The following is an 18444-nucleotide window of genomic DNA, read 5'->3' on the forward strand; positions in this document are numbered from 1 at the left end:
CTATCAGAAAACAAGGCAACGCTGGCCGTTGGCAATGACCTTCCCCGATGGATTTTAGCCGCCACATGGTCCGTCGGCAAAGGATGCGTCGGCGTTCTCGACAGTTAAAATTGTCGACGTTTCCGACGGTAAGAGCGACAGTTAAAACCGTCGGCATGTTCAACGGCTAAGGGTGAGGGCCAAAACCGTCGGTGATTCTTGTTAATTAAAAAAAAAATGAAAATGAATTGAATTTGGATGATATATTTGATTTTGATTTCTTCCTTTTCTATTGTGTAGACTTACCTTCCTATTTGAGAAGATAAGTCTCCACAATAGAAAAGGAAGAAATCAAAATCAAATATATCATCCAAATTCCAAATATTTGGATTGGATATATGCTTTAAAAAAGAGAAACAAGAGAGCAGCAGCAGCAATAGGTTTTTCAAAGGGGTTTGGATAGAGAAACCAAGAGGTGGACATGGAAAACTAACATAATCCTAAGGGCAATCTATCTTTTTTTTAAAACCATGTATTCAATGGTGTATCAGACCATTTCTTTGATGAGAATGTTGCATGTCAATTTGATTTGTTAAAGGTCAACTAAATGGGCCCTAATTGAATACAAATCAAGCATGATTTGGTGAATCATGGCCCATTACATTGAAATACAACTAAAAGAAGATGAAAATATAAAAAAGGAAAGTGATGGTCTACCCTTCTTTCTGATTTTTCCAACAATGGTCCACTTCACTTTAATTTGTCAAAGCCCCTTCAAATCATTTTTTTAATCCTAAAATAGGTCTATATCTAGCCCAAAATGATTTTTTAAGCTTCTTCCATGGTTTAAATGAAATAAAGAAGAGGAGACATGAGTGAAATTTTGAAAAAACAAAAATCAAAATTAGGCTTTTATGGGCGTATTGGCTATATTGGCACCATATCAGCTGATACGAGCCGATACAAGCCGATACAAATCAACATTTTTGTATCGGGCCCATACGACCCTGTTTCGCGTATCGTCTTGTGCCAAAATGGATAAAATATGACTGTATCGACCGATACAATACCAAAATTCATATCCATGATGTAGACCCTTAGTTGTTCATTTCTAACCATCCAATTTTCTAATTAGCAAAGCATGTCCAAGAAGAGACTTGCCTGATGAACGTTCTGGTTATTGCATGAATGGTAATGGTGAAGCTGTGACTTGCCTGATCATATGCCCGCTACAAGAACGATGAGTAGATAGCACGGAAGGGCTTTAAACCTTCACAGGCTAGGCCAGCAGCGAATGTGACTGCATGCTGCTCCGCAATCCCAACATCGAAGCAATGCATTAGAAAGCGGCGAAGAAAGAGATTCATGTCAGTTCCTCCTCCCATTGCTGCATGGATCGCAACAATGTCTTTATCCTACTCTACTTCAGCTATCAATGCCTCTGCAAAATTGGTGGTGTAGGACTAAGTCGGAGTGCTGCTTTTGAATTGCTTTCCGGTTGCTGGATCGAACTTGACGACACCTGCAAAGAAAGCGCAGAAAAAACCATTCAATGATTATCTACTCAAGTTCACCTGTAGGAGTCTATGGAGTAATTCTCTTCCTCCAAACGAAAAACTATATCAGAAGTATGCTTTGTTACATGATGCTGTGCTGAAAAAAAGCATTCTTAAGTTTATAGGTGGGCCCCGCCTTCCATGTAACCTAAGACGCTAATCTGGTGGAACCCATCATTATATGGGCAATGAAGGCCTAGTATCTTCCCTATCAGATGATCCCGGCCGCCCAAAGAAACGGACAATCAGAAATAATGGCCACATTTAACATGGGCCTAGTCATATGGTTAGGATCTCCCTTCCATCTGGGATCCACCATTCAGATGAGATGACAGGTTCAGTTTATTAGGCCAAACAAATCCTTAATAAGATGTTGTGTGTTTCATGGAAAATGTAAAGTTCTGTGTTTACCATAATACTTGTCGGCGGCCCTTTCTGCATATGGATAACCCTGGCCTTTCTCAGTCACAACATGGATGAGGATGGGACCTGTTGTGTTGGTGCTCTTTACCTCTCTAAGAATGGTGATGAGATCATCCATGTTGTGGCCATCGACTGGGCCAATATAGTAGAGGCCGAGCTCCTCAAACAGGGTTGAACCAGACCCACTGATCATTCCACGAGCATACTCGTCGACTTTTGCAGCTAGTTCATGCATCGTCCTGCCAATCTGTTTTGTAACTCCCTGTAGAAGTTCTAGACATATCAAATTGTTAGCTAAGATGGAACACTGAATATTGGTAAGAAATGGAAAAGGTATAGAGCTAGTTTTGGTTTTGGCTATTTAAAATGTATGTTGTAGTTTCATTTTGTCAATTAGTCAAGGGCGCGTATGGATGTTCAATTGAAATGAATTGCCTCTTTGGTTAGGTATTGAAGCAACATTACTTATTGATAAATCTCTAACTTTAGGTCTTTTTCATGTTAATTTAACTGTAAAATACCATGCCGTATGTATCCTTACTAGATACATCTCTTAAATTTCATTACGGATCCATTCAGAATAATACAGATTGCCCTAAAGACTCAAAACCTTATGATTTTCTTTCTTTTTGTAAAAAGATAAAATAAATCTAATGGAATTCAAACTTATTCTTAGATAAATCAAATGCAAAATGCTTCTCGAATGTTAAATACTTATTTTCCACCTTCTATGCGAAAATGTGCAATTCTCATAAGATTTCTCGACTGTTACTGTTCAGGTCAAATAATGTGTATATTGGACCTTTTGAGACAAGTACAGGACTAGGGAGGCAATTCTGATTGGTCAATAAAAATACGTTTCAATGCAATTCCTTTTTTGTTTTTCGTTATATTAGCTAATCTATCATGAAAGGTGAAAAGGGGTACGTCAAGGCTAGCACCACTCCATTCATATAGATAGACAAGCCCCAAAAATTAACTTTAGGGACATCGTTTTCTGACTTGGCGACTCATCCCGACTCATTTGGGTTCGAGTCAGGACTTACCCGATTAAGGGGCAACTCGTGATACTGACCCACACTAGTCCCGACTCAGTCCGAGTCAACTTGGACAAGTCAAATACAACTCAGGCAAGTCAGCAATCCCATGATTAGGGGTGTCCTTTGGCAACCTGGAAAGGTACACTGGGGGAAATTGAATCCATTGGAAGGGGAAATTCTTGCATCCTGCAAGCTGGAATGTAAGAAATGGATTGTTGTTGGAATTCCAATTCCAGTACAAGGCCAGTTTCTTAACTACTGACCAAAGGGTAGCTTGCAAATTCTAAAGGGAATGAGTTCCCTCCCACTGGTCATTTTTTTTTTTCAAGTTTGTTTTATAGATAGAAATTCCTAGGAATGAATTTCAAGTACTCTAACCTGGTTTCCAGATTACACAGAATTACATTCCCAGTTGCCACGCATGACCGACAGAACCAGTTTCTGAAGAACTCCTGGCAATTTTCTATTTAGTTAGTTACAAATTCCATTTTTCCAAATGACTCTTTATGATTGTTTGAAGTGCAACATGAACAACATGGGATTGTGATTAGTTGGCCGATCCCACTTTTATCATTTCCTCTTCATTGAATTGGATTATTGCAATTTGATTTAACTGAGCATCCAAACATACCATTCAACAGTTTTTAGTATGAAAATTATTTTCTAATTGTTCTACTATTGCGTATTTTGGTGCGGAACTGACCTTGGCAACTTCCCTTAGTTCTCGGAGAGGCCTGCTAGATTGCAGCCTATTGAGAGCACAGCTCAAAACCTTAAAAATGCTCCTATCATTGCCTGTGGCAGCACATGAACAGTCTGATTGCCCTTGATGTGTGCCATGTGCATGGTGCATGTGTTGGAGACATGATTGTTGTGCATGAAAAACAAAAGAAATATATGATTCCCCATCATATGAGTGTGCATGACAATAAATCCACCAATAAAAATTGATGAAGAACAAACAAAACACTGAATTTATTTGGAAGACAACAAATGTAGAGAAATTCGTAAAACTAAATGGTAAAATGCTTCATCTAATCCACTTTACCTGGAAAGAAGAACTGCTTGAGGAACAAAAGGAGCATATGCCGTCTCCCTCTCAGCAGCAAGCCGCTGAGCTTTTTGAAACTCTTTCAGAACTGCTTGGAAATCTTTTGCAAGCTTTGCATCAACTATCTTTTTGCTGGCCTGCATTTAGATAGAAGCTCAATGTATAAACACAACATCAATAACAAAATAGAATTTTTATGCTTAGAACTGAATGATAAGCGAAGGCTGACAAAGATCCCATGTCTTCCACCAATGACAAGGCTAAAACTATAATGGACTACCAATCCAAAACACCATCTAAGTCAACAATCAACTCACCCATTACCAGGAAAAAATTCTTGCGTTAGGTACAAGAGCTGATATAACCATGGATTTCTTTCTGCTACAAGGTTGTAAGATGTTCTAACAGCTTCTGCATTGCATGAGTTCTGGGAAAACAGGAAAATAAAAAATAAAAAATCCATGAATCATCCCTGCTATCAAAAGACCCAACTCCTAAATCTCTTTACAAACCAGCTATGTACATGTGACTACATTGAGTGTGATAGATCAGAACAACGATGATATGTAGCAGGCCACAAAATTATGTTTTCGTGGAAGTTACCTTATAAACAGGCTCAAATCCACCATGTCCAAGCTTATTTGCATCCCAAAAATTATCTGCAGCAGCAGAAACATTTTTCACTTGCATAAGATGACCTTCAATTTACTTCATAAGCATAATATGCAATCTAAATTCATAAACAATATAAGGCAATGGTTTTTGGAAAGAAAACAAACTAGTCAACAAAAGAAAAAATCTGTGAAAGAAAATCAAACACTAAGTTCAGGATTTTCATATCGACTTTGTCTTAACTATCATCTCCTCCTCAGGATTTTCCACTTGCATACTTCTATTTTTTACACGCATTGTTTTCTTAATTTTATTTCATCTGGATCAGAAAGGGGGAAACAAAATCCCATAGCAGATGATGAGTGGCATGCCTAAATGCATGTGAGTTGTGACAGTTATGATGTATCTCCTAAATGCATGTGAGTTGTGACAGTTATCTCAATGTTACAATAATCAAATTTGTCCAATGCCTCTCCAGGATTCTTTATGGGGTATTCATACCCTGTAACAACATTGGAACTTTAGCAAACTAGAGTTTAAAGATATGATTTTGCACTGCTATAATATTAGAATTGTGTGCACTATGCATACTTCCAGACCTACGTACATTGTATGTGCTGCTAGAAAATAGACTGCTATACATTAAGACTTTTTTTTTTATTTTTTTATTTTATTTTTTATAACTGCATTGTACATATGTGAATGCATTGGTGGACCTGAAAGTAGAAATTAAACAAGAATCGGACAGTAATGCCTTGATACCTTAAAAGTGTTCTACCTCGTCTCTCACACAGAAGGGTGGAGAAAAGGGTCCTGGGTGTTTTTGGTGACATGAATAAAAACAGGAAGACTGAGAATTACCCCAAGTAAGCCTCTAGGGAGCACATACAGCCCATGATCAAGTCAACACTGAGTCATTTTGATCACAAGGGAGCCAAACTAAAAAAGTGGGAGATAATCCCAGAGAGCACAACAGATAAATATTACAATTTGCCTAGGTAGAAACACATATTATATGTTCCTTAATTTTCAATAGAATATGGGGCGAAGTTAAACACCTGAAAAATTATGAGCCCGATGAGGACTGGTTGTGTATCATACCCAAAACTTAGAAACAGATCCTTTGTGGCAACAATAAACCGCCTACAATTTGAAGGAGCTGGATTGAATACACATACCTATTAGGTAGGACAAAACATGAGGCATCAACCATAAAAAATCCACCAACTAGGATATTGTCTTTGAAGGAGCAAATAGTATGATGAATAAGTTATCGGAACTCAAAAACTGTCAATTCAAAACACAAAGCTACTCAGTAACTAGACCAAGCCATATTGACTTTGGTCTGGTTGAACATGGATGAAATCGAAAAATATGAGGAAAAATTCACAGAATGCAAAGAAACTGAAAAGCTTATCTAAATTGATGTGACAAGGTATGCTAATGATAATGCCATATAATCTTATTATAGCTGTGACGATAATGGATGGTTTTTGGCAGTGACATCATGAAGAAGAACCTGCAAAGAGCAGAGCAGTTGGGCCCCACCTTCACTTCGAAGATAAATGTTGATGGCTACTCGCGTTTGGATTTCTATTCGTAAGCACAAGTTTTAGATTGTTACTTTGACACATGTGAGACTCGTATCCTAGCCCGTACCATTCCGTAGGCTTCTACGGTCCTCCCGATCGAATTCCAGCAACCCGCGATCTGTAACCGGCGTTTGCGCGCGATCCCGAGTCGTATCCCGTATTCCAGAGTCGGCTCGACCCGAGACTTGTATCCTTGCAACCGCGCCGTTGCTGAGGTTCCAACGCCGCGTCTCGAGCGCTGGGCGATGCTCGGGCCAGGAGATGTGGGCCCGCGTTCAGTTCGAGGAAAATGCAGCGCGTTACAAATTTCAAGAGAATATATCCTATCAATCAAGTACACATTACACATCAAATGTCAAGTACAACACTATCCCCAAAGTCAACTCTCTCTCTTACAACCCTTACCTATCAAGTACACCCATCACTCACCCATCTCTCTCTCTCTCTCTTACAAACTCTCTCTCATCTCTCTCTCTCACAACCTCTCTCTCATCTCTCTCTCATTCTCCCAAGCAACCCAACGTCCAAGCATTCCATGGGGGAAGAGGAAAAGCTTGTATGACCCACCTTCCTACCATCCAATCCCACCCTCCAAAGATCATCTCAACCGTTGAAATGCATCCCTTGGAGCTCTAGAACACATTGGTGGAAGGAAAAGTCCATGATCAAAGGTGGGTGTTCTCATAGGCTTAGATTTGTATTTTGTTGATGGGCAAAGTGAGGCCTACAGATCAATGGTATGGATCTCACTTTGGACCCTAGGTGTGGTCGATGGCCCACCTTGATCCATAAGATCATCCCATGATGGGGCCATTCTCCATGGACCCCATCATGATGTTTATTTTCCATTTTTATGGTCATCTAGACCTTGCATTTTGGTGGAGAAGGGATCTTCACTGTTGATTTTGATTGGTGGGCCCACATTTAATGGGACCCACTTGTTGTATGTGTTGTAATTAAAGGGAGGGCCCATAGTGGCGGGGTCCCTCCATAGCACGCGTCTCTCTCTCTCTATTTTCCATTTAGTGGCCCACCTCGATGTATGTATTTTATCCACGCCGTTGTCCATCCGGGGGCCCACCTTGCTTCCCGTTTTCCCAGATGAAGAGAAAACATAAATATCAACTTGATACTTTGGTGGGCCACACATGTGTGGAGCCCACATGATGTACGTGTCTTACCCACGACATCCATACCGTCCATGGCTTGATGTGGGGCCATGGACGCTGGATGGTTGTTAAAAAAAAAAAAAGAAAAAAAAATATAAATATAATATAATATATATTATAATATATAGTATGGTGGGCCCTGCATGGGACCCACCTTGATGTATATTATAATATAATATATAATATATATTATAATACATAGTATGGTGGGCCCTACATGGGACCCACCTTGATGTAATTATTCTATATCTGCACCGTTCATCTGGATGGTGCTGTGTAGCACGCACGCACCAGGCGTGTGGGTTTCATCCACGCCAACCGTCCACGTGGGGACCACCATGACAGATATGTTTTAGATCCCAGCCGTCCATCATCTGGACAGCGGGCCAGCAACACTCCCAGCTATTGTACATAGCGTCAGCAAACACTGTGGGTCCCACCATCTTCACTGTCCATCAGGGACGATGAGACCACACCAGGATGTATTTATTTTATCCACGCTGGTCATCAGCAGTGGGGCCCGCCTTGATGGTATGAGGTGTCCATGCGTGTGGACCCACCAAATCTGCACCATCCATCTGTTGGGCTGTTGGACAGCAGGCCAACAGCGTATGGCTGCTGAGAACGTCAGCATGCCATGTGGGCCACACCGTGATGTATTTGTTTCATCCACACCGTCCAGATGTGCTGGAGGTGCTGGACTGTTTAGACGATACTGCCATGCCCCGCCGTGATATATGTGATTTATTCCATGCCATCCATTTGTCCAGGGGACGTGGACCCCACTTGCTTGTGCTTCTTTCCATGCCGTCCATCTTGGGGTTCCACCATGATGCATGTATTCCTCCAAGCCGTCCATCTGTTTTGCCAGCATGGGACCACCATGATGTATTTATTTCATCCACACTGTCCAGATTGTGTTGGACGGTGCTGGACAATGTTTGGACAGTGCTGATTTACATGGACAATGTTTGGACGATGCCGTGGGCTCCACCGCGATGTATCTTGTACCCATGCAGCCCATCTGGTGGGGCCCATTTGCTGTGTATGCGGGACCCACCTTGATGTATTTATTTTATATCCACACCATCCACTAGATTGGGACGGTGGGACACCAGTCGTGATGTATGTGTTCTATACACGCTGTCTATCTATATGTGGGGCCGACCGTAATGCATTGGCCTTAACCGCGCCGTCCATTGTTGGTAGGGCCCACCTTTAATGTTTGTGTTTGATTAAGCTGGACGGTGGGCCCTGCGTGATGTATGTGTTGTATAACACCGCCCATCCACATGGCCCCCGCATGATGTACGTGTCTTATCAGCGCCATCCAACTCCAGCCTGATGACCTCACTATGATGTGTATAAGGCCCACTGGTGTGGCCCAATGTGATGTATTTGTGGCCCATCCGTTAAGGCCCACCTTGATGCAATTGCGGTCCATTGATAAGGCCCGATGTGATGCATATATGGCCCATGTGATGAGGCCCATTATGATGTATATGTGGCCCATGAGTGAGGCCCGATGTGTTGTATTTAAGGTCTATGGATGAGGCCCATTGTGATGTATATTGGGCCCAAGTGATGAGGCCCATTTTGACGCATTTGAGGGCCATGCGATGGGGCCTATTATGATGTATATTAGGCCCGTATGAGCGGCCCATTGTGATGTATATTAACCCCTTTGTGTGAGGCCCATTATGTTGTGTACACGGCCTATGTGATGAGGCCATTGTGATGTACAGTGGGCTCTTGTGTGAGTCTCATTATGTTGTATGAGAGGCCCTTATGTGAGGCCATGGGCCCCACTATATTTTAAGCTTTATGTAAGCCACTCCTTGGGAGCAATGTTGGTTAAATGTCTATATTGATGGGCAGTGATGGTTAAATGTCCACACTTCCCTTAGGCCCTTCGTTAGGCTGATTCCGATTGTCGAGGCCGATTGTCGAGGCTGATTATCGGTGCCGGTTGTCGATACTGATTATGAGTATGTGACAGCATAGCATCATGATACATGCCCATACGCATCACTTGCATGTTTGTTATGAGATGTGATTGACCATTGCATATGCCATAGGGCAGGTTGTTTATGGGACTCCCTGAGAGATGGAGTTACCCCACATCAGCGCACGGTATGCGCAGGATTGATGCATGATTGGACTGTGTGACTCATACATCTTGCATTTTGTGATATGACCACCGTACGCCTTAACGACATCAGGGCCGTAACCTCCACAAGCATGTCATGGATGGCCAGATGAGACACCGAAAATGTTTGGTTCTAGCATACGGGCGCCATAAATGTCCCTGGGTGAAAGTTCCTAAACCTCTGTGGTCAAGAGACGCCCCAACGTCTAAATCGAGTATGTATGTGTGTGTGTGTGTGTATATATATATATATAGTGTTCGAGTTATCGGTATCGCTACAAGTTTCGCTGGCCAGAGATAAAGATATAATATCGTTATCGCCGATAATATCACTGATAACCAGAAATGCAGGGAAAAAGAGGGAAACATGGGGAAAACGATAAAATTTTTCAGTGAAACTTCAAGACATGCCTAAATACACATATTTACATATTTAGGAATAAAAAATTACGAAAAGAATACATTACATAATAAGTTTTCATTTAATGGGACCCAAAAAGCATGTGATGCCATAAAAAAATCACTTTAATAGCAACCAAAATGAGTTTATATATTACAAATGCAGCTCGCATACAGTAATTAAGATACATAAAAGTAAATGAACTCAAAGATGCCAAATCAAGGATGGATTGGATTATCCAATCGGTGTGGTTTTTGCATGATAGAGATGTACATGTGGCAAAATCTATCATAATCTTAACTGTGTTTTCGCTTCATCAAGATCTGTGTGACCTGATCAAGAGGTTGGATGGCAAAAAAAAAAAAAAAAACCATTACAATGGCCATATGAAGTTTTTAATGGTGGGCATTTAATCACCATTGTTTTCCTTAGTGTGGTCCACCTGAGATGCAGATCTGTCTCATTTTGGACTCATGCCTTAAAATTATCTATCAAAATAAATGGACAACATTGATAAAATATTTATCATTATGATGGCCCAATAGAACATGGACCCATCAATCCACAGATCCAAACAAGTCACACGTGCGCACCATATAAATCAATACGCATATCGTACTGAGTTAACTGTGTGGGGCCCATAAGTTTTGGAGCAAGCTAATATTTATGTTTTCCCTTCATCCAGGTCTATTAGACCTTATGAACAAATTGGATGGAAAATAAACATCATGATGGGCTCCAAGAAAGCTTCAACGGTGGATATCATTCCCACCACAACTTCATTTGGTGTGGACCACTTGAGCTTCATACTTGGCTACATTTTTGGGCTTATTCCCTAGAATAACATATCAAAATGGATGGACAGTGTAGATAAAACAAATATATCATGGTGGGCCTTACAGAGCCCTGACAGGACCATCCATCTCTAGGCTCCCGATCTGCGCCAAGGCTGATTTCCCGGGAAGCAAAGTTATCGGGACAACGTTTTGAGAACTCATCATATGTGATGTGAGTCCAAAATCTGAACGGTCTAAGTGATGCAGCACTCCATGTAACGCCCTGAAATTCGGGGGTCGAGCATAACTCAGCTCCCGAGTTTCAAAACATCACTTATGCAACATATTGAATGATGGATGTATGTTGTCTGTATGAGTGCATAAAACATGGAATAGATTAAGCCAAACTGCAAATATAATTCAGGGATAAGTGAATAACGCAAGCGGAAGACTTAAAAAAATATATGTGTACATGTGCAAATCCCTGAAATACATATATATACCAGGTCGTTTTACAAGTGTTGCTATCAAAATTACAAGTATCAAATTACATCATCTATTCCCAAAAAGAAATCCTAGAATTCTCGCGCATCAGAATAAGGCTCACTAGAACCCGCCTGAAAACTGCATGAAAGAAAATGCAGCCTCATCATCCTCGAACTCCTGCTCTGCCTCAGGGGTCGCATCAATATCTGCATCTAAGATAGAGTCTAGTGGGTGTTTAACACCGCCCCAGAACGTGGGAGTGAGTGATCAACTCAGAGGAACAATAAAGCAAAGGTTAACATGTTATCAATTCAATCAAGCAGTAATGATAAAGCAGAACAATCAAACATGTCCTAAGTACTCTTGTTAGTGCAAGGATGTATGTAGAATGATGCGTGCCCTCGCCGGTACACCCTCAGCGTCTTCATCTTATGTTACGCATGACATCACCTCAAGTGCTCTACCTGTTCCAGGCACATGCAATGCGGTGCATGAACATAATTACCAAGTTGTTATTAGTCCTTTTCATACAGCAGGATTGGGAAGCTAAGGTACCTTCCTTATATCAATTTCCAAACAATGATCCATTCTAGGGTTGTTAGTCCTAGACAATCTCATAAGATCATATGGTTTTAGGTCGTTACAAAGGGTTCGTCACCAATCAATGCACGCCTATCATACCTTCGTTACTACAATAAGGCTTGTCACCTTAATGCGGTATCCAGGTATGCTCGAGGTCACTACAAAGGGCTCGTCACCAATCAATGTAGGCCGACAGCACGATTATAGTGTCCCATACCACCATAATCGGCTCACGAGTTTGGTTGCTCACTGGTCACTACGGGGAGGCTCGTCACCCCAGCGTAGGCCGACAGCTCGACCACGGTGTCCCATATCACCATGTCCGGCTCATGAGTCTTAGCGGATCAAGGTACAACGGTTAACAGGATTTCATCGGTAAGTTTGGTACCCTAGATTCATACAATAGCGTCCATACATGGTGAACATACATCGGACAATCAGGTTACTTGACGAACTCGACTAGCATGAACGCACGTTGGGTTGAACGACATAGAGTGCGTAAACACTTCGTGTGGCCAAACCACCACCGACAACTCTAATACGACTCGAGTTCGTCTAATCACGTCCTATGTGGCGAAAGCAACCTCAGCTACGAACTCAAGGCCGATTACCGATTTCCTGGACTAATTCATAGTCCCAAACACATTCCACCACAACAGATATTCATATCAACAATCTAGAATAGTAATGGAACAACAACTCAAATCATGTGGTATGTAAGCATTTGAAGAGTATCAACTTAACATGGATTCCCACATAAGTAATACTTGAACTTAAACAACAAGGAATATGACTTGCATGTGATAAATCATACACATCAATAGGAGTGTTGGGAATCGCTTCTCAACGCCCGCAATTAGGTTAATATGTTGCACTTTAGATCATTCAGACATTTCTACAAACACTTAGAATACGTAGTTCAACATACATGACATATGTTGTAATACACACATTTGAACAATTCCTTTTGCCAAGGAGTTGTCACACATATGATTAGCACAATTACACAACAAATAATCATGGCAAACACATGCTCATATTTTATACGTATACGGTACTTCCTACATATACATAGAATACACAAATCTCAATATAACACATGCATATCAGGAACGCAAAATAAACATAGCATTTGACATGTGAAATCTCATCCATAACAAGAATAAACCATTCACTGGCATTGAAAGCCTTGAAAACCATAACCTATACAATTAAAGTCCGCACCTTAAACCAGAAATAGCGCACTGAACTGATTCAGACGATATGTCTTCATCAACGGCAACTAGACAACCTAAGGCAAGCATAGAAATGAGATACAACACACATAAACTACTCTAAGCTCTAAAACAGATTAGGGTTAGGTTAACTTACCCAAGGAAGAACTTAGAATCGCCGGAATAATGATACAAAAGTGGAGGTTTAAGGATGAAGAGTAACAGGAAAGAATCTAAGATAATTCACCAACTTCTCTCTCACTTTCTCTCTCTTTTCCTCTCTCTTTCTTAGCTAGGGTTAGGAAATTCGTATGGAAAAGAGAGTTAGGGTTTTAAAGTCTATAAATAGGCCTAACATTGATAAAAATAGCCCCAGGGCCAAGGTATACTTAGGTTATAACCAAAATAGGCTTCTCTCGATCCAACGGAGCACTTCCGGTGAGCCTTTTTCGACGTGCGGTCGGACTTAAGCTCACTGACCATGGATCTAGGTCAGACTGAGTTTTTGTACCGATCGGATCTATAGATCAACCGTGGTGGACCATACTTAATTCAACGGTCACCGAAACTCGATCAGGTCCACAAGCACTATGACATGCCTGGGCCATCTTCTCTGATCCGAGGGTGAAATTGGGTCAGAATCCAACGGTCAGATTGCTTAAAATCGTCGCGCAAGCAACATGACTCAGATTTCACAAAATCACATTTAATTTCTCATCGTTCTCACACTCTTCACTCCGGACTCAATCAAATCGACCCAGAACATCGTCTGGACTTGATTTTTGAGGTGATGGCCAAGTCCAACATAGTGACCATAACAACATAAGATCATCGCTATCGGACTTTCGACGCGTGGTCCAGGTCCGATCCAGAACTTTCAAAAATACCCAAGAGCAACTGGATTTAGCGATGAATCCCAGATTTCAGAGTAACCTAGCGCTAATGATTCTACAAGTTTTGAGTCATGTAGATCAAATTTAAAGTGATTGATGCAAATTTCACAAGCAATCGAGTTTAGCACTAAGTAACTCACAAATAGCTTCTAAGGAAAATAAAGGTAGTACTCGGGTCTTGGCACAAAATTTTCTGGGTCATTACAATCTACCCCCCTTAAAGAAAAATTTCGTCCTCAAAATTCATACATTCTCATATTCCTCAAGGATCTGAAGGTAGCTCTTTCTGACCTCAGCTTCAGTTTCCCAAGTAACCTCTTCTTCACTATGTTGCGTCCATAGAACTTTCACAAGAGCGATGACCTTGCTACGCAATACCTGCTCCTTCCTGTCTAGAATACGCGTCGGTCGCAGTACATATGTGGTATCCTCGCTCAACTACACCTGCTCCCAACTGATAATATGCGAAGGATCAGGAACGTACTTCTTCAGCATAGAAACATGAAATACATTATGCACGCCCGCAAGAGGTGTGGGCAAAGCAAGGCGGTATGCTACCGCTCCCACTCGATCCAGAATTTGAAATGGACCAATAAATCTCGGCGTAAGCTTTCCCTTCTTACCGAACCGCAGAACTCCCTTCATAGGGGAAACCTTAAGAAATACATGGTCTCCAACCTCAAACTCAAGCGGTCGCCGCCTCGTATCAGTGTAACTCTTCTGCCTACTCTGGGCTGTCAGAAGTCGACGTCGAATAATGTCAACTTTCTCTGAAGTCGCCTGCACCAACTCCGGGCCAATCAAACTACACTCGCCAACTTCTGCCCAGCAATGCGGTGCTCTGCACGGGCGACCATACAATGCCTCATAAGGAGCCATGCCAATACTCCCCTGGAAACTGTTATTATACACGAACTCTGCATAAGGGAGACAATCATCCCAACTGTCCTTGAAATCCAAAACACAAGCTCGCAACATGTCTTCCAGAACCTGATTCACACGTTCCGTCTGCCCATCTGTCTGCGGATGAAACGCGGTGCTGAACTTCAATTTCACACCCATCGCTTCCTGGATACGAGTCCAGAAGATAGATGTGAAACGCGTGTCTCTGTCAGACACAATCTCCAAGGGAACTCCATGCAGACGTACAATCTCCTGGATGTACAACCTAGCCAACTCGTCTGCAGAGTTTGTGACTCTGATCGGTAAGAAATGAGCCGACTTCGTCAATCGGTCGACGATCACCCAAATGGAGTCATGTCCCTTCTTCGTTCTCGACAACCCAGAAATAAAATCCATAGAGATGAAGTCCCACTTCCATTCTGCTATGGGCATGGGCTGAAGCAGCCCAGGAGGTCGGCGATGCTCTACCTTGACCTGCTGGCACGTGAGACAACGAGATATAAACTCAGCAATATGGACCTTCATGTTGTCCCACCAATAAGATCTTCTCATATCTTGATACATCTTCGTGTTACTAGGATGCATCGCAAGCTTAGAACTATGGGCTAACTCTAGAACCTCCCATCTCAAGTCGGGAATGTCTGAGACACATAACCGGCCACGAAATCGTAGGCCCCCATCAGAACCAACACTCCACTCGGAGTTCTCATCTATACCAACCCGCTTTCTCATCTTCGCCAAAAGCTCATCATCTGCCTGAGCTGCAACGATCTTCTCATCAATAAGGGGCTATACACAAATGTGTGCGATAATCACATATGACTCTTCCACTGTAAGCTTCTGCTTAAAGTCTCGCACAAACTCCAACATGTCCCATTCTGCTATCATAAGCGGAGCCACAAACTCTATAGCCTTCTTGCGACTCAACGCGTCTGCCACAAGGTTCGCCTTGGCCGGATGGTAAGAAACATCGAACTTAAAGTCTTTCAATGTTTCCATCCATCGGCGCTGCCTCATATTCAATTCACGCTACGTGAAAATATACTTAAGGCTCTTATGGTCGCAAAAGAGCTCGAACTCCTCTCCATTGAGGTAATGTCTTTAGAGCTTTAATGCGAAAATGACAGCTGCTAACTCCAGGTCGTGTGTAGGGTAATTTTCTTTGTGTTTCCTCAACTGTCTCGAAGCATAAGCAATCACACTGTCCTTCTGTATAAGGACACAACCAAGTCTAACGCGAGAGGCGTCAGTATATATAATATACTCAACCCCTTGCTCTGGCAATACTAGCACAGGGGGGATGTCAACTTGTCCTTCAGCTCTTGAAAAGCTACCTCCGCCCTCTCATTCCAAGCAAACTTCAAATCTTTCCGTGTCAACTGAGACAACGGTCTGGCTATCTTCGAGAAGTCTAGAATGAAGCGTCAATAATAGCCTGCTAGACCCAGAAAGTTCCTTACCTCAGTAACTGAACCAGGCTGCTTCCAGTCTTGAACTGCAGCTACCTTAGCAAGATCGACAGCTATCCCTTCCTTGGACACCACATGTCCTAGGAACTTGACTTTCTCTTTCCAGAAATCGCATTTCTTGAACTGCACAAAAAGCTGATTCTTCCTGAGAGTATCCAAGACCGCTCTTAAGTGCTCCTCGTGCTCTTCCCGACTCGCAGAATAAATCAAAATGTCATCGATAAAGACAATGACGAATCGGAACAAGAATGGCCGAAACACCCTGTTTATCAGATCCATGAACACGGACGGTGCGTTCATAAGACCGAACGACATCACAAGGAACTCATAGTGACTAAAGCTAGTCCTTAAAGCAGTCTTCTGCACGTCCTCATTCTTGACGCGCAACTGGTGATACCCTGACTGCAGATCAACCTTCGAAAAGTACCGTGCCCCCTTCAACTGATCAAATAAATCATTGATCCTAGGCAAATGGTACTTATTTTTCACAGTTACCAGATTCAACCTGCGATAATCAATACATAATCGCAAGGAACCATCTTTCTTCTTCATAAACAAGATAGGTGCTCCCCAAGGAGACACACTAGGCCGAATAAAGCCCAAATTCAACAAACCATCTATCTGCTTCCTCAATTCCTCCATTTCACTCGGAGGCATACGATAGGTGGGCAAAGAAATGGGCGTCGCACCAGGCATGAGATCGATAGTAAAATCAATCTCGCGCTGAGGGGGTAATCTAGGAATCGACTTAAACACATTTTCAAACTCCCGAACTATAGGCGTGCTTTCAAATGCCGATTCAGCCATACTCTCCAACAGAGAAGTATAATAATCAAGACGAAAAGGGTAACTGACCTGAACTGGGAAAGTAACTGTCTCGCCCTCAGGTCCATGGATTGTCACTGACCTTGCTTCACAATTAATCTCTGCTCGCATCCTCGTGAGCCAATCCATACCCATAATAACATCATAATGAAAAAGAGGTGCGACAAAAAAGTTAACACGATTCGATCCACTTCCTAGAATAATCAAACAATCCAAACAATGTTTGTTCATAGCAGAGGAGATCCCCGTAGCGGTAGTGAGTGTCACTCTTTGCATAGAAACGGTGCCCAAGCTCAGACGCCTAACTGCCGCATATGATATAAGAGAGGTAGTGGACCCTGTATCCACTAACATAGAAACAGGAATACATTCAATGTGTACTGTAACCTCGAAGGATCTCGGCACCAAGTCAAACATAGGCGCTTCAGCTGAGAGCGCATGAACTCAAGCCTACTGCTGACGATTCGGTGGAGGAACCATGGGCCGCTGAGGTGGCCTGAAGCTAGGTACAGCAGGTCTGAAGGATGGATGAGCTGGCGCTGAACGAAGAGGTGGAGGTGAAATAACCTGAGGCATCGGACGGCTGATCCTCTGCGGTGGAGTAAAACCACTGTCCCGCATATGCAAAAAGCAAGAACGATCCAAATGCCCCATCTTCCCACAGTACGAACAGTGAAGATCAGCTCTCATCTGCTGAGCGGGCGGTGCTGAACGCCTAGGAGGAGAATCTGCCTGCGGCCTCTTGCCGAGAAAAGGTGCAGGATTACATGAATCACGACAGGGAAAGCATGTGAACTACAACATCTAAAATTTCAAACAACAATAAACCACTTCCAACTACTAATGCCAACAATGGTAACACACAGAAAGAAACAACAAAACAAAGCAAAGGACGACTACAACCGCAGCTACTCATCGGAATCAGGAGATGGAGGCGGGGCACCCTTATCCTGCAAGCAACACAGGATAGACTTCAGAGTTCGAGTCACCTTCTTAAACTTATGCTTCACAAGGCCTCGAAGATCCATTTTATCCTGATGTAGAACAGCCTGTCCTTCCTCAAGCCGAGCGATACGGGCATCCCTGGCAACCTGATCTGCGCTCTGCTCTGGTGCCATAGGAGGAGAACTCTCACTCGTATCCTGTGCCTCTACCTCTTCCTTGTCCTGCTCTGTTTCTTCTTTAATCTCAGCTCCACCTTCGGCATAGCTCTCATCCTCATCACTCTTTGACTCATCCTCACTCTCTGAGGCCTGTCAACGAGGACCAATTTCCATCTGCTTAAGGGTTGTCAGATTAATATGACGAACAAGTACTGGCTTTTC

The 18444-nt window shown here is 42.5% G+C and overlaps 1 protein-coding gene across 1 annotated transcript; it reads right to left on the minus strand.

The window, feature by feature from the left end:
* Positions 1-1188: 1188 nt before the first annotated feature.
* Positions 1189-3866, minus strand: LOC131255452 (1-deoxy-D-xylulose-5-phosphate synthase 1, chloroplastic-like). The gene is made up of 3 exons (XM_058256167.1): positions 3702-3866; positions 1947-2220; positions 1189-1501 (listed from the first exon to the last, which is right to left on the minus strand). The coding sequence occupies exons 1-3, from the start codon at positions 3849-3851 to the stop codon at positions 1443-1445; spliced, it is 483 nt and encodes a 160-aa protein (XP_058112150.1). The 5' UTR covers positions 3852-3866; the 3' UTR covers positions 1189-1442.
* Positions 3867-18444: the final 14578 nt, after the last annotated feature.

The sequence above is a fragment of the Magnolia sinica genome, chromosome 9 (assembly GCF_029962835.1).
Source record: "Magnolia sinica isolate HGM2019 chromosome 9, MsV1, whole genome shotgun sequence".
NCBI lineage: Eukaryota > Viridiplantae > Streptophyta > Magnoliopsida > Magnoliales > Magnoliaceae > Magnolia > Magnolia sinica.

Excerpts from the sequence above, each read along its gene's own strand:
- LOC131255452 (XM_058256167.1), bottom strand. The coding sequence starts at position 3,851 with ATGCACCATGCACATGGCACACATCAAGGGCAATCAGACTGTTCATGT. Across the intron at positions 2,221-3,701 it reads AACTAAGGGAAGTTGCCAAG|GGAGTTACAAAACAGATTGG; the intron begins GTCAGTTCCGCA and ends GAACTTCTACAG. Across the intron at positions 1,502-1,946 it reads GGCCGCCGACAAGTATTATG|GTGTCGTCAAGTTCGATCCA; the intron begins GTAAACACAGAA and ends CTTTCTTTGCAG.